This window comes from Lycorma delicatula, chromosome 3 (genome assembly GCF_047948215.1).
Source record: "Lycorma delicatula isolate Av1 chromosome 3, ASM4794821v1, whole genome shotgun sequence".
NCBI classification, from domain to species: Eukaryota; Metazoa; Arthropoda; class Insecta; order Hemiptera; family Fulgoridae; genus Lycorma; species Lycorma delicatula.
In genome coordinates, this window is record NC_134457.1 from 172,353,535 (window position 1) to 172,376,435 (window position 22,901).

General features: G+C 28.6%; 1 protein-coding gene across 2 annotated transcripts; it reads right to left on the minus strand.

Moving 5' to 3' along the window:
* Positions 1-231: 231 nt before the first annotated feature.
* Gem2 (Gemin 2) lies at positions 232-22,168 on the minus strand. Of its 2 annotated transcripts, none has more exons than XM_075359034.1 (7): positions 22,028-22,168; positions 18,764-18,878; positions 17,632-17,719; positions 11,715-11,858; positions 10,711-10,935; positions 3,968-4,150; positions 232-604 (listed from the first exon to the last, which is right to left on the minus strand). In XM_075359034.1, the coding sequence occupies exons 2-7, from the start codon at positions 18,874-18,876 to the stop codon at positions 512-514; spliced, it is 846 nt and encodes a 281-aa protein (XP_075215149.1). In that variant the 5' UTR covers positions 18,877-18,878; positions 22,028-22,168; the 3' UTR covers positions 232-511. The 2 variants fall into 2 exon arrangements, with proteins under 2 accessions (XP_075215149.1, XP_075215148.1); XM_075359033.1 differs by lacking the exon at positions 22,028-22,168 and adding an exon at positions 21,750-22,021.
* Positions 22,169-22,901: the final 733 nt, after the last annotated feature.

The window sequence follows — 22,901 nt, forward strand, 5'->3', positions numbered from 1 at the left end:
ATTGTAAGCTAAAGTTTTTTTTAGGAGATAAAGAATTGGTTGCAGGAATGTTTCCAAAACTTAATAAACAATGGCACTTTAAAAAAAAAAAATCATCTACAACTTTCTAATGTACATAGTTTTTTAAAATCAAAATTTTCTGAGAACTTTTACATTACTTCATAAATTAGCTTAAAATTATAACATATATATGGAATACGTGGATAAATGTAACTAAACAGATATTTTTTATTTGACTAATTTTATTACAAAAAATAAATAATCTTATAATATTACAATACAAAAGGAAGAACTAAAAGTACTTTTTAATACAATTATGTAGAAGTAGTCTCTGTTACAAAGATTGAAAAAAAAAACAATACATCCAAATATATATAATATATAATTACATATTATATATATTCACAGTTAAATAATCAAAAGAACTTCATTTTAATGATAGGAAAATACAATTGATGAAAATAATAATAATAATAAGAGATATATGAAGAGTAATATAATCAAATCATCACTATCCATCCGCCAAGTCAATCTGTCTGAAATATCTCCCAACTAAGCAGATGATCAAATTTAATACAGACAAAAGTTCATCATCAGATGAATCCTGAAAAAAATAATAACACAAAGATCAGCCAATAGTGATACAAAGATGCCTATTCAGATAAATTTACTTAAAATATATCAGCTTTTCATTATTTAACATTTCATCTTAAATTATTGCTTTTGTAGTCAACTGTTACAAAATACAAGAAAAATATAATAAACACATAATATTATATTGCTTTGAAATTTTACAATTATTCAACAGTGACCCAAATTTTAAAGGCTTATTTATAAACTAGATTAAATGCCAAACACCATCATAGCATAAAACAATTTTACTATTGCACCTACCAGGAGTTTGTAACAATATAGAATAATAGTCATACAACCTTCACAAGTGGAAATGCAGGTATATATGAAGGGTATCCAAAAACAATTGAGGGGTACAAGTCCAGAATTGTAAAAGTAAATTTTTAAAAACTTTTTATTGTACACATTTTACTAAACAAGATTTTACTCCAAATATGAGTTAATAGGAACTCATTTTTTTGAGTTCCTGAAGATGAATGTCGCTGGAGGGGTGCAGTGAAATTTATCTTTCCTTGACTTCCTTTACAAGGAAAGTATTCATTGCAATCCCATCAATTAAAATTTTATATTTAATAGAAGAAATTAGTATCAACCATCAAGTCAAAAATGGCTTCCTTTGAGCTCTTTTTTCATACACAGGAACAAGAAAACATTGTATGGAGCAAGATCAGAGAAGTAGGGAGGATAAGGGACAAGTCACCTTATTTTTCAACAAAATGTGATTCAAAGGGCAGTTTGGGTAGGGATGTTGTGATACAGAAACCAACCATTAATCCCCCATAACACTAACTTTTTCACAACTCTCATTCAATCATCTCAACATATCCAGGCAGAAATGCTGATTCAGCTTCTATCAAGGGAGAAAACAAATGGTTTACAAAACAAAAAAAAATAATTCTCTTTACTGTTGCCAGGCATTTTTTGTAGCATGAAAATCATAGCACCAACTTTCATCACCTCTCAGAATTTCAAAAAGAAAATACGGATCATTTCAAAGTTTGTCCTTCAAATCAAAACAAACATCATCAAGACTGATTTTATGATCTGTGAGCAACCAAGGCACAGATTTTGCAGTAATGCATTTCATGTTCAAATCATCTCTTAAAAATCATTGGCAACAACTGGAAGACACGTAACTCTCAATTCAGAAATCTCTTTCTTCAGTAGTCTAGATACAATCTTCATAAATTGGATTGCTAACGTTTAGGATAACCTACTTACAAAAATCAGAACATATAAATAGGTAAAAAGACAAACCAACACAGAATGCCTTCAGAACAATACACAGCAATCCACAGAATACTATACACTTGTTACACTTAGCATAGATTCCAAACTACATCCAACTTGCGAGCTTGCAAGCTAGATGCAGATTCTTTTTTTTGGGGGGATTTTTTTAGGTGAAAAATGTTTTCGCATTATCATCCTTGGAGACAAGTTCATCAGTAATCTCACTAGCATCTACCTCCTAGAGGTTCCAACCTAAGATTACTTCTTGGCTGGTATTTAAGGACTTGTGGCATACCGCTTTTATGTTAATATCACCGATGTTAGAGAGACGCAAGAGAGATCTACTGTGTTCATCACTAAATGTCTCAACAAGTATTGTGCCTTCCCTCAATTTCATGACATTTTTAGGTGAACCACTAGAGCCTGTATAACTTAATTTACCAGTAAAAATGAGACCTTTAGAAAGGAGCCTCCTTCCTGATTGTTTTTAAGAACAATAAATTGTACATTATTATACTCTGCACAAGATGAGTCACCAATCAAACTGTACTCTTCAACAGAGTTTTTATTCTCACCAGATAACACTAAGTGAGGTCTTTTCACATGACTTCTGGTGGTGGTTTTTCAGATGGACCACCAACCATATTAAGCTTTTTTGTAAGACTCAAAATTTTGTTCCCATGAGTATTGGGGAAATACAAGATCACCTCTGCAGAGCCCATGCATACAGAGGCTAGAGCTAAATACAACTGGGTTCACCCAGGTGTCCAGAGGACATCATTCAAAACTCACTATGTAGAACCATCGGCCCACTGGCACAATAGATTCCACCCTGGGTTATGGTTGCATTTCGTAAGGTGTTGCAAAATTACGAATTGTAAGTGTAAGAAGAAACAGTGTAAGATGTTGGGTACTTGTGTAAGAATATATGTAGTAATTTGTGTGTGTTCTTGGTGTAAAGGCTAGGGCCGTGGGGACGCCATCCTACACAGTCTTTAAGAATAAGACTTCCCATCAGGGAATTCAGATTCTACTTATTATTTTATAACACCTTTGTTTTTTATACTACTTTATCAATCAACACAACTGTCTACACCGTAAATGAATATTTTTTGTAAATGTAAAATAATATTTAAAAAATTACTTTTTAACACAATAGATTTCATTTTTTACTACTCAAATATTGCAATATGAGATTTTCATGTTATAAGTGTAAATGTATTCATTACAGACATAATTAATGAAATATTTTTTTAAAAACTTTGTTGTCATAAACCTTTGGATAGAATAGGGGGAAACTCAAACTGCTTTTCAGTTATCAAAAATTTATTTTATAATTAATTTAACAAAAAGAAACTACATCCTTATCTTTACCATTAACTGGGATGATTCTGTAATATGATTCATATTGTCACAAAGGATGCAAGTAAATACATTATTTCAGAATTAGAAAAAAACATTTTCTGAATAATTTCTGTGTGTGAATTATTCAAAGACTATGAAAAATATTTTTTATTAAAAGATATAAATTAAAATAATACTTCTACGATTAAACTTTTAAATCAATTCCAGAGACGATTCATAATAAGAGTTCATTGTGAATTTTTACAATAATAGTCCACTGGAGTTTTCAAAATAAAAGATAAAATAATTATGCAAGTTTAGAAGCAAGAAAGAATAATTTTCAAGAAATGAATAAATAAATATTTTTTTGACTTTTCTTTACTGCTCTGCTTTTGTACATAATACTGTTAACATTAACTTTAATTTAATGCAACTGAAAGAGATTCTTAATGGATTAAAGTGGTGTTAAGAAATCTGACTCTTTTTTTCTTTATAGTAACAAACAGCACATGATCATTAAATACATCAAATAAATTCACTAATTAATTGATTGATCAGCCAATTGTACAGTGGTCATCTTCAGTGTGGTTTATCAATCAATTGTCTGAAGGGTGCGTAAGACTCCTGTTGTCTAAAGAATAACAAATTCCTGATCAGGATCTAACAGTTTTACAACTGTGACATCATTTTACTAGTTAAAATACACGTGAAGTGCGCTTGAACTGCAGGTTTGAAGTAATATCATAAATAAATGATTTACCAATTTCATACGATGTTCAGCTGCCAGTCTTGCCAATGATCGAATACTGGAACAAGTCTCTGGAATTAAAGGTATTTCCAAACATGCAAGTAAAGCATACAACCAAGACCCACTGTGATGAAAATCAGTTTTTTTATTTTCTATCCATTCTACATGATAATCTAAAACTGCTATTATGGTTACCTAAAAAAAAAGAATTATTTAAATTTAATAACAAAACTTATCAAAAAATATTATCAATAGTTTAATCCATCAGCACTAAGATACATATCATCATACTTTTGCAGTCAGATGCTTAAGTTGCAAATGCTGTTCAAAGGACATCACAACAAACTCTTTTCTTGAAAACTATTTCATAACAGCAGTAAAACTTGGTAGAGCACATGAATTGTCTAGCAGGCATTATGTATGTTATTGAATCTATACTAGTTACATTTTTATTTTGTGCATAATAATTGAACACACTGAATAATTCTACTGAAATAATTTCTCAAAAAAAGCTTTGTGATAACTAAAGTTAAACAATTTTTAAGATTAAACAAGATTTTAGGAATGAAGCTATTGGTTTTATATAAATTAAAGAATGGTTAACAATTTTCTATGGATTTTTCAAACTGCCAAACTGCTAGAAACTGACCATAAACAAGCTAAGATCCAAATGCCATTAACAAGTTGCACAGTTTGATAAAAGGAAAGTTCTTCACTGACAGAGAAATTGCAAATGATAATTTTAATGGATGATTTAAATATGTGCATACTTTAATTTGCTTTTGCAAAGGGGTTCATTTTGAAGTTGCACAGGACTTGCTGAGATGCAGAAATTATGATCTTATTTATAAGAATTGTATAAGTGAAGAAGAATCTTGGGTAAACAGGCCAAAGCTGTCACCATAATCTCCAAGGCTGTAGATAGGAAGATAAGTGAAGACAAAATGAAAGTGGTAATGACTTGTTTTTCAACTACCATGGAACATTAAATAATAAATACAAACTGAAGATCATACTGTTAGCAAACAGTCGATTATTTGAAGGTTTTGCATCAACTTCATGGTAGAGTTCTACAAAAGAAACCAGATGTATGAGAATCATAGAAATGGCAGTTTCAACCACCATGATTTCTTATCAAGGAGAGAATTCATCAAATACACCAGTGATGGTGAATTAAGGAGCATTGTTCCCAAAGGTGAAGATAATGTTGAAAGGGTCCCCCAATTTGACAGCTGGAAGGGTATTGAAAAACATGACGGCCTTCCAAATGAGGACTTTTCTTTTTTCTGTTTAGCCTCCAAAACTACCATACGATATTACTTCACAGGATGACATGTAAGATTGTAAATGAAGTGTAGTCTTGTACAGTCTCCAGTCAAACATTCCTGATAAGTGTGGTTAATTGAAACCCAACCACCAAAGAACACTGGTATTCACGATCTAGTATTCAAATCCGTGTAAAAATAACTGACTTTACTAGGACTTGAACACTGGAACTCTCGACTTCCAAATCAGCTGATTTGGGAAGATGCGTTCACCACTAGACCAACTCTGGTTCCAAAAGGGGACTATGAGAAATGTTTCCAACAATAAGACTGCTAGATTAAGTGGGTAATGATGCAAGGGCACAATTTTGGAAGATATTAGAAATAGAAGCCACTAGATAACTTTTTTCATGGCCCAAGGTTGGATAACTTTTGAACAGACCTTGTACACCATATATACATTTAAAATCATCAACCTTTAACCTTGACCATTTTCAATAGTTTTTTTTAATCACCAAATTTTCTTGCCCAGTTATGACCAATATAGTAAGTATACTTTTTTGTTGCACAAATCTGCTTTCTTCAAATATGCCAGATGTTGAAATAAATATTTTAATACAACTTGAGTATACGATCCAAAACCTTCTCATCATACAAATTGTTTTTAACTCCAAACATGATGTACCTCCTTACTGTTTGTTAAGGATTACTATTTTCAGCAGTTTCTAACTTACAAAGGTTCTAACTTCTTCTTCTTTTTATCAATTATTTCCAGTCAGGTATAATATATATGTTTTATTTTATACTATATTTAAGGTTATTAAAATTAAACAAGAAAATTAAGAACAAAAACACTCTTGCTTCACACTCACAAGAAAGAAACTCATAATACGAACATTTTCAACACTAGAAAGGGCACAAATATTGGAACGAATGAAAAAGTACTGGGAGGACTGCAAGGCCCAAACAGTCCCATCAAAGAGACTTAGATGATAATGGACTGACTAAAGTGATCCTGTGCGATCGTAAAAGATAATAATAATAATATAAGGTTGATGATCAATTTTTCCTAATAACACACATTTTAAGGAGATAACAGAAAGAAAGGATTGAGACAGAACATTTATCTGTGCTTGAATTCTAAATAATGATATCTCAATAATATAGTCCACTTTTTTTATATTAATTACTTATTAGTAGAATAGTGACCTTCTAACAATCTTCTGGTAATTTTACCAAATATTTAGTTATGCAGAGATTACTAAATTAATAGTAGGCAATAAAGGCATAGTTATTTTCTAATTATGAGTGTAAACTTTTGGATTTGTATTTTTTCATTTCATTTATAAACAATGACAATGTTTTCAATAAAATACAATAAATAACTAAATCAATAAAGATCCACTAATAACATAACCTAATAATATTAAATATATATATATATGAAATCATATAATTTAAATCTTATTAAAATAAATCACCTAGTACAAAATATTGAGATAAGACATATCTTACTATAATTTTACCATGAAAGTACTTTTGCAGGATCCCACATCTTCATGACTGAAATAATTCCGTTACTGAATAATAAAAATTATAAATAATGAAAATTGCATATTAATTTACACAAATGTCACACAGTTTTTATAAGAACATCTCCCTCAAACATTGTCTGATGGTTTATCAAATTGAAATTTTGTTTGTATTTATATATAAAATATTTAATTTTATGTTATCTAATATTTCTAAATTTATATTAATATCAGAAATAAAATGTTTATTGTTTATTAAAAGATCTGGCATATTAGATACCTATATTATTTTTGTAACTTCTGTTATGTTCAAGAAATCTAGCTTTAAAGAAATTTGTTTTTTCTATATTAACACCATCATCACAATCATTTATAAATTCAACACAAATTATTTTATTATTGTTGTTTTTTAAATATTTTATTATATAATTATTAGGTATTTATGATGACTTAGATAAATTTTTATTGTAATTTTAGTAATATTTTCAATGACATTATTAGCAAATTAATACTTTCAGCATGTTTTCACTCTTTTATGTCTTACTATGTATTGGTAGTAATAGTTATTTTGTTTTGCTAATTGTGTTTTATAAATATTATTAAGTAGCATCACATTCATTTTCAACTGCTACCGTTTTATGATAACTATTACATTTACTAACATTTCATTGTTACTATGTGTGCATCTGATAACTCTAATCATATTTGTATAAGTGTTAAATTTATGAGACCTACAGTGATATGATTTTTTATGAATGTTATATTATTTATGAAAGTTTGCTTCTTTCTTTATGAAAGTTTCTTACTGAAGTTTCGATTTGGTTGTCTTTTTTATTTTGATACTGTTATCTAAATAATTTGATACTCCATTTCAAATGTAAATTTTAAATTTTCATTATAAGAATTCATTTGTTTAATATTATTAGATATTCAATGTTTATTCACCTGGTTATATATTATGAGAATATAAGAATATCATCACCATGTCCTACTAAAGCGTTATGTGTATGAGTGATGGCCATCCACTAATTTACTCTGAAAATCCTGTAAATATATTTCTGACGTAATTGCTGATAGTGAAAATCTGATAAGGTATTTTTTTTTTTGTATAATATTTGTTAATAAATTCAAAATAGTTTTGTTGACATATATTTCTTATAACAGTGATGAAAACTTTAATGAATTCTAAATCTTCTTGATTATGGTGAGACGGCAGCACAAAAGGCTGATGGACACACCGCCTGGTGAGAGATGTAAGGCGTACATGGCTCACTGGATTACAGCCTTACCCAGTTTATGGCGGGCCATGGGGGAAACAGAGCATACCTTCATAAGTACGATGAACAGAACTGCCCAGTATGCAAGGAGGAAACGCCATACCATGTGTTCTTCCACTTTCTGAGATACAAAGGACCTAGGACAGAGCTACTTGACATACTAGGCAGGCAAGTGATGTTCCAGCCTGAGGAGCTGATGGACATAATGATAGAAAAGAAATAAAACTGGAAGGCAATCACTACATATGTGAAAATCATGATGAGGGACCTCCAAGCACGGGAGGAGTCACGAAACAATAGGCGGCGTCGGAGAGTGCAGGGGTGGACAGGTTTGTGAGTGAGCGACTCTTTTGAGAGAGAGAGTGAGGACTGTTCCTTGTACATTTGGGGGTTGCCTTGACATGAAGAGGCCGCAAACACTCCCCTCCTGTATCTGTTGGCGTCCACAGATATTGTGTGACTTTTTTCTTTGTGTGTAGTTTCATAATCTGTTTCTGTTTCTTGATGTATAGTGATGTTTCTTGTTTGCTGTTGTTTTGCTGTAACTGATGTGTTTCTGTTGATATCCCACTATGATGCGATTGCACTATGAAGTATGAGTGTGTGAATGGGCGTGTAAGCCCCCCTTCCAGAAAGAATGCTTCGTTAGCAGTTCCAGGAAGGGTGGTAGCCAGGGGTGGCGGTTTAGTCGGTAGTGAGCAGGTTTACATACGCATTAGATGTATTAGTAAATTCTTTTTGTTCCTAAGATTTTATCTATTATTTGGGATATAATGTAACAGGGGCAGATTTAAAATGTTTTAATGATTATTAATTGATCGCATTGGGATGTTTAATTTATGAATCTTTGGTAGTCCAGTTAACTTGGGGCAATCGGCTCAAAAGGAATAATCTAGAATGTTATTTTAAATTATTATTATAAATAAAAACTAATCAGAATTTTTTATTAAACTCTTTGTTACTTTTAAACATTTGTTAGATGGGTCATTAATTTCCTAATTAATTTATTATCAACAATATATTGTTTCATTAAGTTATTATAGTTTTTAACTGTCATGATAACTGGTACATTTACATTTGTTTTGTCTGATATTATTATTAAAATACTGCTTGTATCTAATTGATAAATAATCTGTTAATTGATAAATGGTTTATTAGTAAATTTTGTATTTTTAATATTTTGGGTATTGTAGTTGATTAGTATATAATTTATGCTTATCTGTATGATTCATTCTGTTGGAATTTATTTCAAAATTTATTTTAACAATGTTTTTAAAAATGTTAATTTTACTACTATTATCAATTAAGTTGAATTTAAATGCATTAGTGATAATTAATTTTTCAGTTTCATTATTACTGATATTTATTAAGTTTAAAAATTTATTGGTTGTGTTATTTACTGAAATTTTCTTGGGATGTGTACAATTAGGTTTAAATTTATTTGAATTATTATGTGTTAACATATTGTTTCTGATTAAATTATAAATTTTCGTTTCATGAGTCTTTTTTAGGTTATATTTAAGTTTTTCTATATTAAATTCAGTAAAACTTCTTATATAATACAAAAACAAGCGGTCCTAAACTACTTTGTCATTTTGAATATGTATTATACAATTTCTCTTATAGTACCCTTGTTTAATCTTCTGTTTTATTCAGAAACATTCCACAAATTTCTGTTTTTATCATGGCTTTATTTTAGTAGAATCTAAATATAATTTAAGAATACAAAAGAATCGTTAAGAATTAAAAAAATTAATTCCACTAAAATAATAATAATAACTAATAAAGATAATAATTTTAATTTAAAACACAAAAATAGTATGTTAATTAGTGATTTTGTTAATAATAATGGGGGTCTGGTTCTCACAGAGAGCCTGAAAGGCCTTATATTTTATTTAAAAAATTTTTTTTAACTTTAATTTAATATCTCAATATTATGATATCTTTCATAAATTAAAATTAATTTTATTTTTCCATTACTAACACTATCACATAAATGAACTTTTTATTAAATAATTTTATTTTTCAATTCAATAGACAAGTAAGGAAATATAATAACCTATCTTATCAATTGTTTTCTACTTTTAAATTAGATAACTGGCCTGCACAATTATGTTTGACCAACATGATGTACAACTGTACAACTATATTAAAATATTTTGAAATAAAATTGTTAATAATTATTTTATAAAAAACAAAGAATCAACCTGCACACTGAAGGGATTACGCATTTAAATAAAAAGCAGAATATATATTGCATAATATGAGAAGGTAATAAATAAATTAGCATAATGGTTTTTTCAGTAAATGCAAGCTAAAATATATGTTTTACTTTCAGAATAATCCAAAAGTAAGTAGCAACATAGAAAAATTATAAAACCATATCCCAATAACACACAGAGTACACAATAAATAAGGAAATACCTCGATTACAATTTTTACAGCACAATGAATAAAATAAATGGCCTCAAATAAAATGTAAATGAATTTTAAAAAAATTTGTCACAGAACAACAATTAAATTAAATTCAGGAAAATATGGTAAATTATAATGAAAATTATTTACGTCATTACAATGCTATGTCTGAATTAGAAAGCAAACAGAAAAATAATATGTTCTTTCAAATTGTAAAATTGTACACAATAACAAAAACACCAAGAAGTACAAGAATACATTAATACCTGACTCATTGCAGACAATAAATGCAAAAGTGGTTGTTTATGTTCTAAATAAGAATCCTCTTTGGTTTCTGTAGTAGAGTTTCCATCCAAGTCTTCAGGAACATCATCTTTTAACATCTCCAATGTTGTATCTTCTGTTCCTTCAATAATATCACAACCACTTTCTTGACTTTTATATTTGCCTACGCAGAATTTGTACCAACCTTTCACACTTTCAATAATCGGCTGTAACATAGAAATAAATCCACTAATAAAGTTCAATACATCAATGTAACTTTAAACAAACAGATATTCACTTGCTCAGATAAACAACAATAAATACAACAGTTTGCATATATACGTACAATGTAAAAATAAAATTAGGAGCTTTCTTTAAACATTTTTTATCTAATCAAACTCATTACTACCACCTTGAAAATACCAAACAATGTTCAATTTCAATTTGCTAGGAGTAACACAAAATACTTGTATGAAGTACAATACTTGTATAAGTTACTTCAAGGGACTGTTCATCCTCAGCGACACTGCCATTAGCTGTAAAGTTTAGATACAACCACGGTGGTGTCTAAAAAAAAGGTATGATATAAAGTATAAAGTCATAATTCTTGCTTAAACACATTACATGGTGATGGTATAACCACTTAGATATATGTAATGTGTATTTTTTTTTTTAGTTAATACATCAGCTATTATCTATCCATGCTGAGTATACTTCTAAGAAAAAGTCATCCCCTTCCACCTTAAAAGCAAGTGCAACAAAATGACATAATGAAGCAAGTGCATAATGACTGACATTTTGGCCAAGTAAAATTATATGCTTTACATAATGTAACATACATGTTTTTTAATCATATATTTCTAAATTTATTATACTTCCACCATACGGCATTATAAATTAAGACAGCATTCCAGACAATGGTAGTTCATAAACTTGGTTAACTGAATAAAAATATTAATTAAAATTTATTACCTGTTGATTTTTAACAGGAAACTAGTAAACATACCATATAACATTTATGCACTTGATGTTCAGACTGCATAATCCTCCGCCTTTCTACTATACGTCTAACTTCTGAAAAATCTGCCAAGCGTTCTTCTTGCCATTCAACAGAAGGTAAAAATTCTTGTTTTATAAGTATTTCTGGATACTGAAAAAATTTATAATTTTAAATATTATAAAATATAGAATGTATTTTTAAAACACTAATTAAAGAGAGAAAAATATTACACTTTCACAAAATATTTGTGTACATGTACATATATATGTACATATATATATATATACATTCAAAAGTCAATTGATAAACTGCAACTTTAAAATAATGGTTTTAAATGAATTACATTTTATATATTTTCATAATACATATCTTAATTTACTTTCAATGATAATTGCCACCTTGATATTCTTGGCAAGATGGTATAGACTGTCTAGATTAGAGGCAGTCCCTGTATATATTAATCCCTTCCTTTACTACACTACTTTCCTTGCTCTTTAACAATGCTTCTTACTTGTACACAAATTATAGGGATTGCATTAACTCCCACCCTCAATGTAACATAATGGTAGTTTCTCTTAGCTGTTGGCAGGCAGGTGGTTCTTTATAGGAGATAGGAGGAATGATGATTTCCTGCTGGACTGTTCAGTTACAGTTTTCTGTCTACGATTAAAAACTCAAGGGACAAATTTATAAACAAAATAAATTTTTGAGAATAATTTTTCTTACAAGCTAATTTTTCTGACAATTTTCACTGATTATATAAAAAGCCCAAATCGAATTTCCACTTACAAGTTTCATATTTACTTGAAAAAATAATAATTTACAAAATAACATGAAAAGATCTGGTGAGAATTTTGAACTATTTCACAAGTATGTAACTCTCAGATTAACCACAATACAAAATATTTCTATAAATAGAATAAATATTAATTTACCAAATTTAGGAGTCATAACATTTTATGACTACTTGAAGTAAAAAACAAAGTTTAATACTTATTAAATCTTGTAATTTTCTTTGCAATATTTGTATGTAGCAATTTATTTGAAAAAAAACAAACAAGAATTATATGTAAAATGAATTGCAATTTTATTTTTACAATATGCAATTTTAGCATTCCACAACTTCATTATGTGATGATGTGTTAAAAAAAAAATAATTATGTTGAAGTAATTTAAAAAAAATTTATCTGGATTTTTCTATAACTTCAATTCAAATTTTTTCCAATTTAAGATTTCAGTATGGTGGGTATAGCCAAAATTATTATTTCAGTTTCTCAGCAAAGATAAGGAATTTTTTTTAGAATTACGATCAAAACTGTTGGCAATCATGGGTAGTTAGAAAAGAGTATGGTTTTTATATAAGCACAGAAAATAGAATGAATAGATATTATAATTTAATCAACAGCAGCTACTTTGAAGAAGCTAGGATATGGAAAGCCTTCTTTCCTTCATAATCCTTTATCATACTGTTGTTGGTAGATATTAAGAAGCTGTCTGTACCTTAAGGGTGTTGTAAAAAACCTATAGTTTGGCAAATGAAAGAATGCACCCAAACTTCAGAGTGCGATAATTTCTTGATTAACCATCTTAAAAATAACGAATGTCTGAAAAAGAACTTTGCACTGTTAAATTAAATCAACATTAATACATTTAGAATTACAAAAATATGTGTTTTATAACATGAAAGTATAAAATCTGAAGTTTTTTTACCTCTAAATTTAACTTAATATGAGTTCTGCAGACAAGAAATCAAACTGATAATCATCTCATTCCACACTCTGACAAGCATGTCTGCAGGAAATGATTCCACACCTGCTGTTGTTCTTTGGTGTATGTGGTCAAATGACTGGATTTTTCTTAATATATGCAGTCTTTTACTTAGCCTCAAAAGAAATCCATCAGCATCAAATCAGAACTTTGTGGTGACCAAGCAATGGCCTATCCAGTCTTCTTGGAATAAGTCATTGAATGCAGTTCACACAACTTGAGCATGATGTGGAAGGACTCCATGCTGCAAGAAAATTAGGTGGAAACATGTCCAAGTACCCTTAATAGTCTGCTCATTAAAAAAAAAAAGTCCCTGAAGGTTTGATTACGCATGATATTATACCAGACATTCACTTTTGGAAAATGCAGTGCAGGTAGTTTTCATCAGCAAAACTGAAATCTAACATGTTTGTTGATACAAATTGAACTCTTTGTGGCTTATCGTTAGGTTTAATTTCATAAGCAGCTGCAGTTTGTAAGCACAAAGTTTCAACTGCTAGCAGACAACATTTTGGGCAGTATTTTCAGGAATGTTTAGGACTTTGTTGAAAAGACAGTAAAATTCTTTCTCTGTTTTTGATACTTGTTTTAGGACTAGCTGAAAGAGTTCTTTCAAAACATTTCCAAATTCCAAAAACTGTTCACACCACTTGCATATGCTTTTGTCACTTGGAGAATTTCTATGATAAACTCGAGAATAATTTATTTGTACAACAGTCACTGATTTTGTTTTGGCGAAGCAATACACACACTGTGCTTTCTCACAAGGTGAAGCCATGGTACTGAAGCCCGAACAGCTTAGCCTGTGCAGTCTAACGCAGTTACTACCTGACAGAGAATGTGTAATCTAATTCTTAACTGCTGTCACTTCAAGTTTGCACTTAAAACACTAAAAGTCTGGAAATAGTAAAAATTCATTTTTGAAACACTAGAGTTCTTTTTCAGACACATATGTAATGAAATTTGTCCTTTTCTACATCAGTTTAATAGATTTATTTAAACACAAATAAAGGATTTATGAAGGATAAAGGATTAATTCAAACAACTGTACACGTAACAATTACATTCTCAGGGAAAACACAATTTTTGCACTTCTTTTTGTTGTAGATGTTATTTCTAGAACTTCCGTAGAATTTTTATATAAGTCAAGTTTAATTTATGTTAAATTATAAAACCTTATCAAGTATCAGATTATTTCATCCAATATTCTGACAATGATAGGGCTTAAAAAAAGTTGTTACCTTCATATCCTAGTGCAGAACTGAAATGATTTTTTTCAAATTAATAAATAGTTTTACAACAGAAATTGAGTAATAAGGCTGTTCCTAAAGAATTATATTTTTGTAGAATATGGAAAAGGTAAAACAAAAATTTTTGTTAATTCAGGGAGTTTTCATGCTTACTAGAGTATCAATTCATTCAGTGTCTCGATAAACAGCAACAGCAACCTACCACTGAAAACAACATGACAGTTCATCTATTAAAACAAATTACTTGAAAATATTTTTAAAAACTTATGTTGAAAAACGTATCATTTAATAACTATTTCATACTAGTTTCAACTTCTGTATTATTCACATTAATGATTACATAAAAAATGTAACGTACACACACACACATGGACAAAAAAGTAAAATTTACATGAAAATTTTTTTTCTCCTAAATGAATAGAGAAACACACTGATGAGACAACAGCAAACATACTGCATTTACATTTGACAGTTTATTACGTAGACATTTGATCTTGGATGTGTTGAAAATTTTAATTAAACTACACTAATAAATATTTAAATTCTATTAAATAAAACTTAAGTACAGATTACTGAGAGACATACCTTAATTTTTCATTCAAGTACTTTTGTGGGATCACACAGTCATGATTGAAGTAATTTTGTTATTGCATAATAAAAATTTTAAAATAATGAAAGTTATGATAGCAACACTCAAGTAAATTAATAAGCAATTTTCAGTGTTTTAGTATTTTTATTTAATCATTTTTATTATGCAATAATGTAATTATTTCAATAATGAATGAGAGGATCAGGATCTTGTAAAAGTACTTTCATGAAAAATTAATTTAAGATATACATTGATATGCTTCATTATGATACATGAATCTCAATATTCTGTACTAGGTGGTTTATTCAATAGAATTTAAATATAATTTAACAGTACAAGGGAATAATATGAATCTTAAATATATCAATATCAGTACAATAACACATATTATATTGTATATTATTACAACTAATTATGTTTGTTTCTATTATAGCACATATTGTTTTGAAATAATTTTATTGTTGAGACCAAATAATAAAGGAATTCTTGACCAGTCTAAACGCATACAGTTGATGTATAACATATACCTCTGTATGTGAGTGTTATATGTATATCTCCTGTGCTTTTATTATGTAATTATCCTATTCTTAAATAAAAATAATTTATATAATTTTGTATTTATATAAACCAGCAGTTTATAACCATTATACTATTTGAAATTGTTGACGTAAATAGAAGAACCTTTTTTTGTTGGAAAAGAATTGGTTTCAACATTAGCTTAAATTAAATAATTCATCTTGAGTTATAAAGTAATTTAAAATTAATGATTTTATAAAATATGAATTATTTATTGAAAATAAATTACAATTATTTGCTTTCATACTGATGTATTTCTAAAAATGTTAATGGTGACTGTGCCTTCAATGCTGAGAAGTTGTGCACTAACAATGGAACAGGGCAATTAGGGAAATTTTTAAGTGAATTTGGTTTTTAATTTATTTCACTCTTTTTTTTGAACATCAAGTCCAAACTAATAAATGGTAACATTTTTTTTTAATTTCAGTTTTAAACTGTTTAATAGTGTGAAAAATCACTGACACTTAACAAGATATGGATAGCTTTTTTTAAATGTAAAAAAAAATTGCCAAAATGTTGGGTATAACATCCTGAGATTTTACGATGATTAAGATAAAGATTCACATTTTAACATACATAAAAAGCACACTCTAAAACAATTTTTTGACACAGTTGTAGGAGTTGTAAATATGTTAAGAAAAAATGAGGCGCTAAAATTGTGTAAATTTATAAAATTGTGTTTCCCTTGAGAAAATCACACTAACTGTTATTTGAATAAGTTCTCCATAAACTGATGTACAAAGGAACAAGCTTTGGCTTGGCATCTTAAATTAAATCTTTTATGATTGTTTACTGGCAAAATATTAAGTTCACGTGCACTTTTATTTGCTAGACTATAGTTGAATGCAAAAAAAAATTTCCTGCCTTTACTGAAACCTAAATTAACAACTATTTTTTCTTTTAAAATTTAACCAAAGTGAAAATGACCATTAGAGAAATGTTACCTTTTCGAGAAATACCTAAATGACAAAATCAGCAATATAAATATATTTCCACCAGATTTTATATCATTTCCTTATGGTTAGTACCTTTAAAGAAAAAATGGGGTAAATTTTTATGAAATATAATTTGAAATTACAGCAATAACTTTTTGTCATACTTACGAGCTTTTCTTCACAATAAATTTAACTTGTAATAAAATGCTGAAAAGAACAAGGTTTAATATGATAAAAACCCAACTTATTTTCATAAATTGGCTTATTAGTTTTCAAAGAATAGCTTTTATTTTTGTGATCATACTATAATTAGAATGATATAATAATTGTTATTATGTAAATACATTTGATATTATACACAGATAGAAGTATGGGTTTACATCAATATTTTGCAACCTTTTTTTGAACTCATGATTATGCAAATGATCAGGAAGATAATACAGATAAAACAATATAAATTGTGACGTCATAAGATAAAAACAATTAACTTCAAAGTAAATTATTTTAAATAAACAGTTGCTAAAACAAGGAAACAAAAATAAATAAGAAAATGATTTCACTTACTATTAAGTTATAAAGTGATGCAATGTTTGATTTTGAATTTTCCAAATTCAACTAAAATACAAAAATATTAAAAAAAGAAAATGAAACACTACTTTTCTCATAATCGGATAAAAACTTATAAAAATAATTACAATAAACTGTCAACAATAAACATAAAACGTAATTAATATTGACAATGGTGAATTAATTTATACTCAACAACATATTATTCAAATTTTCAAGAAAAACTCAACCAAACTTACACTAAGGAAGTTAGCTGTTCTTTGTTTTTCAAATTTTTTTACATCTATATCTGCTACTACAACCTGCTGGCAGTTTTTAGCTTCATACCTGAAACAGTGAAAAACCATTAATAACACTGTTTTCAAATAGCAGCACTATGCATAATACAACTGTATTAGCACTTTAAAAAAAATAATAAAAACATTTTCATAATTTTTTACTGTTTGTGAAAGTAGAGAATTCCAAAAACCCATGTTGCACATTAAAATTAGTTACAATTAACTTTTTAATAACTTTTTTCAATGCTGTGTAGGTAAGCCTGTACTGTAACTTGGCCCTAGTACGTAGAACAACTGAAACCACATGTCCAAGAACATGTAATTACAGAGGAGAATATGAGGAACACAATGCCGCCAACCGCACATCACTAATTATCTCTGTTGGTGTGTTATTAAAAATATTCAGTTATTTTCTGAACAGGCCTCGTTATCTAGTTTCATTCTTAACTTAATTAGCAAACTTAAAAAAAAATGTTTGGTCTGAAAATAATCTATTACACGTGTACAGTGTTGAAATACAAAATTTTTGGTAAAGGTACTGTGTAACTTATGAGGGACTAATTTGGGTGAAAAGAGTTTTCGAGAATAATTTCAATTGTAACAAATAACTTAGTTTCTAAATAAGATATATTCAAAATTTCATCAAATTAGAGATAAGTTCCTAATTGTATACATAATTACTGATAACATACTTTAGAAGGGTATATATATATATGTTTATGTATATATATGTGTAATATAATTAATAACAATGACAAAGTTATTATTATTTTAAGGCCCTTCAAAGCATAGCTTTAAAAATTGTAATACTTAAATTTACTTATAAGTAAAACAAATAAAGAAAAAATAGCAGAGGTGAAATTTATATTTGATATTCTTAATTTTTTTTTGTACAAAAATCATTAGATTTTTTTTTGTTTTTACATTTTATCTATTGAAATGTTTGTTAAAATAGAATCAAATTAACTAAACACAAAATATTTTCAGACAGAATGAGGGTACAGAAGGATACATTTACTTCCTTGACAGCAAAGCTTTAAAACAGGTTTTATAAGCTGTTAATAAAGGTGCATAAAAGTGATTGATAACTTACTGTACATGTTGAAGATATTCCATTCCATTTGATGGGATTGCATTTGGATCAAAATCTTTTGGGACCGGTTCAACTGAAAGTACTGGTTCTAGAAGTATGCTTTTCTCACCCATATCTAAAAAAAAACACAACTATTAAAAATTTTCTCCTGTAACTAGACAATATCCACAAGGAATACAAAATACAAATTTATTAAAAGTTTTGAGACATCATGACGATTTGTATTAACTTTTTTTATGATTATGTGAGTCAAGAAGGCATAATATAAAAACTTTAAATCTTAGAGTAGTACATATAACAATACAGACATAAAATTAAGTTTTACTACTGCCTAATTCAGATAAACAGAATATTAATTACTGTTTCAACCATAAACAGATTAACATTTAGCTGTAGCAAATAATTACAAAGACTGGTGCTGAAAAGTGTTCTTATTTCACTTCCCATCAAAAAAAAAACTTGGCAGTGGCCATGTGAAATATAAAAAAAATTCAACAAATTTTAACTGCCTTTAAAAAATTTGTACTATTTGTCAAATTTGGACATTTTTGAAACAATGCTATTCTAGTCATCTGCTACTTTCCAAGAACTATAATCAGTACTTTGATCAGGAATAAAATAAAGAAATAAACAATTTGTTTATTCAACATCAACAAATGCTACATGTTATGCAGATTATACCAATAAGTTACAACCACACTGTAAAACAATTACGATTGTATATGGTAAAAATAGGGTATAATAAGCAAACAAAAAATAAAAGTGTTAATTGGGCAGTTAGCCTACATTAAAATAAATAATCAACCAAGGGAAAATATATATAACTGTCAATAATTAGGAAAACTGGTTTCATAAAAATTTACCACTTTGGAGTGCGTAGCTACAAACAGCACATCTTACACAATTTTCATTTTTTAAATCCTCGATTTTAATTTGCTGAAATAAGAAATGCAGTTGCTTTCTGAAGAAAAAGATTTCATTTATAAAGAAAATGTTAGAAATGAGTTATATCAATTAGACTAAATTAATAGAGAGCAAAGCAAAAAAGTTATCAACTGTTGAATGTGGTACCAGTTACATATTTCCTATAAAAGCATTCATAGTGAGATATCCTATTCTCCCCTCGATTTCCCTTCCGTGCAGTACAGATCTAATGTAGATGGTAAAAAAATTTACTATCACTTTGATGTGATATCAGATGTACAGGATGGAACAATTTAAGACTAAACAAGACAGACATTTTATACAGATAATAATAGTGCTAAGTAACACAAATACTTCCATTAGTTACTGTCAGATAATGGAAGAAAAGGCAATACTTACAAGATATAGATGTCCTGTAATTCATCACTGGAAATCCAATTATCAAACAATGAGGTCATATACGCATAAAAATTACATTCATTAAAAGAAATACTTGAACCAATTTAAAAAAAAAAAAAATTGAACATGATCATTCCATTTTGAAGCTTCCTTCATATCAACCTGACCTCAATCTCACAGGACTCATATGCGCTTAAGTAAATTACACCATTTATAATACCTCTGAGGTGAAAAGGATATGTAGTGAAAAACTTTCTTTAATTACTAAAAAAAGATAAAAGTAGTGCGCACGAATAAAAGAAAAATACAGAAAAGTTGATGGAACTCTGAATGACCTCCACGATTCATTTTTGTGATGGCAAAATCCTTTTAGAAGATAATGAATATGAATCTGGAATTTGTTAATACACTTTGACTTTACACCAGTTTAAGCAACCAACAAGGTAACATTATCAAGCAAACTAAAGCATTTATTTTAAACTGATTTTATACCTAATGATTAGTTTTTTATTATTTTTCATTATATTTAAATGGAATTTATTTAATTTAATTCAAGTATTACTGTTAAGTAATCTATTTAGACAAGCAATAGTGTAAAAATTCCAAAAGGGAATAAACAACTTATTGCAACAGCAATATTAAGGTCACTTGAGAATGTAAAGGAAGAACTGTTATTTTTGTGAGGGAATATCAAAGACTAGTTTCTACTGTAGGCTATATCTTATTAGCCTGGTGACTACATGAGGAAAAATCTTGATGTAAAATGTCTAACTCGCATACAAACACTCTCCAAGATATATCATACATATACACATGTATGAGATAGATTATACATTAATTCCTATAGTAAGCAGCTAATGATTTTCAATAATATAATGGGAAAATTAGTTGTCCTGGCAAATAATATTCAGAGTTGTAAAATAGCCAATCTTCTTCATCTGATCAATCAGATCTCTAATCTTAACTTTTAATCATAAAACAAACTACACTCATGCAATAACTGCAAAATAATCTAGTCTTAATATCAGTTATGCATGCAACAAGGAAAGTTTACCTAAAATTCACAAATTAATCATGTAAAAAATATATTTTTTCAACACTAAAGTAATATGTACGGCTATGTTTACTTTACATGAATATGGTTTCATTTATGGCATTCCCATGGTTTGGCAGGTTACAAGCAATCACACAGTTTATATTTACAGTATAACACTCAAGTAAACAAATAAAAAAAAATATATATATATATATCTAATATATATAATGAATGAGCATCATAAAAAGTTTGGGAATTCACCAATATTCAAAGTTTACAAACCTAACAAATCGCTGCCAAATTACATACAAAAATGGTAGCTGTTAGATTATGTAGCTCCTTTTTCTGTGGAAGTACCGGGCTTATGTTTCAAGTGTTGCAATTTTTCGACATACTGTTCATCATAATTTACTAAATAACGTAATAATAATTTCTTTTATTGCGTATCTAGTAAACTACTACTGCTACTAAATACATCCACTTTTTGATAGGGTACTTCAATTTGTTCGTATTTAAAATGAATCATTTTGTGCATTCTTCGCCGGCAAAGTGTACACGTTTGGACAAGACAAACTGAAATCAGATTAAATACAAAAGTTTTCATTCCATATTCATTATTATACTTACTTTAGTACAAGTAACAATGAAGAAGTTCTTATAAATAGTTTTACTCTTTCTAACAGACAATTTTTGTCACAAAATTATGCTTTCTCAATCTTGTCAGTTATCGTACCTTCAGATTCTGTTAGATTGAATTAAAACATTAAAAGAATTTCAAAATGAAATAAAGACACTTAAATATGAAAAACTTAGGTTTATAATCAGTGTTAAAAAAGCTTTATATGCACAAACAGAATTATAAGCAATGATTAACTGACAACATAACTGCATTTAAAAACACTAACCTAGGAATCAAGACGCTGTCATCAAAAAGCGGTAATGCACTCAACTGATAGGGAGTTTAAGTACTTCCCCTTAGATGGCTCCCACTAACCAAAACGTTTCCAGCGTAAAACACCTGTTATAAATACTACCCATGAGCATATGATTGGCATTCTAACAGATGTTTGTTAACGTCACTGTCTACAGTAGCGCGCGAATGAAGAAAATAAAATAAAAATACGTTTATGGTGTGATGTTACGTAATGTTAATTTTTTTATTTTATTTATTGACTAGTACAATACCAGAATAAATACATCTTCTTTTAAAGAGTACTTTTTAAAAGTACACATCTTTTACAACTTCTACGGGTTGTATTATACCTTATTTATGTTGTTTAAAATTTTTTCACAACAGAAATGGCTCAAAAAGAACACCACTGTTGTTTTGCCCCTGTTCTGAAGAAAGAGTAGTTAGAACTCAGACTATGTTTTACTATGCTACACTCTGCTCTGCAGGAACAGTTTAATTAAAATTGTGTAATGTAACATAAAAATCTGATATGTGAAGCTGTGAGCAGAACATAAAGCTTCTGCTCCAGTACTATATTCTCTAAGAATGGAACTGAGAAAGAAGTTGCATGTGTTTTTCCTAACAAAAGCGTACCACATCTCTTCAATCATGCCTTAAAATTAATATCAATCATATTCCAGGCACCACTACACCACTACTTAATCTTATGCTACGAAATGCTATTTAAGGATGAGTACTAATCAAAGAATCACTGTTAACTACGTTGTAAAATAAATTCCTATCCTGTATATACTCATTCAATAATTTTCTTCATCAGTGGTTATAGATCTTGTTGTAATGGCCACAGTTCTGCATTGGAGCAGCTA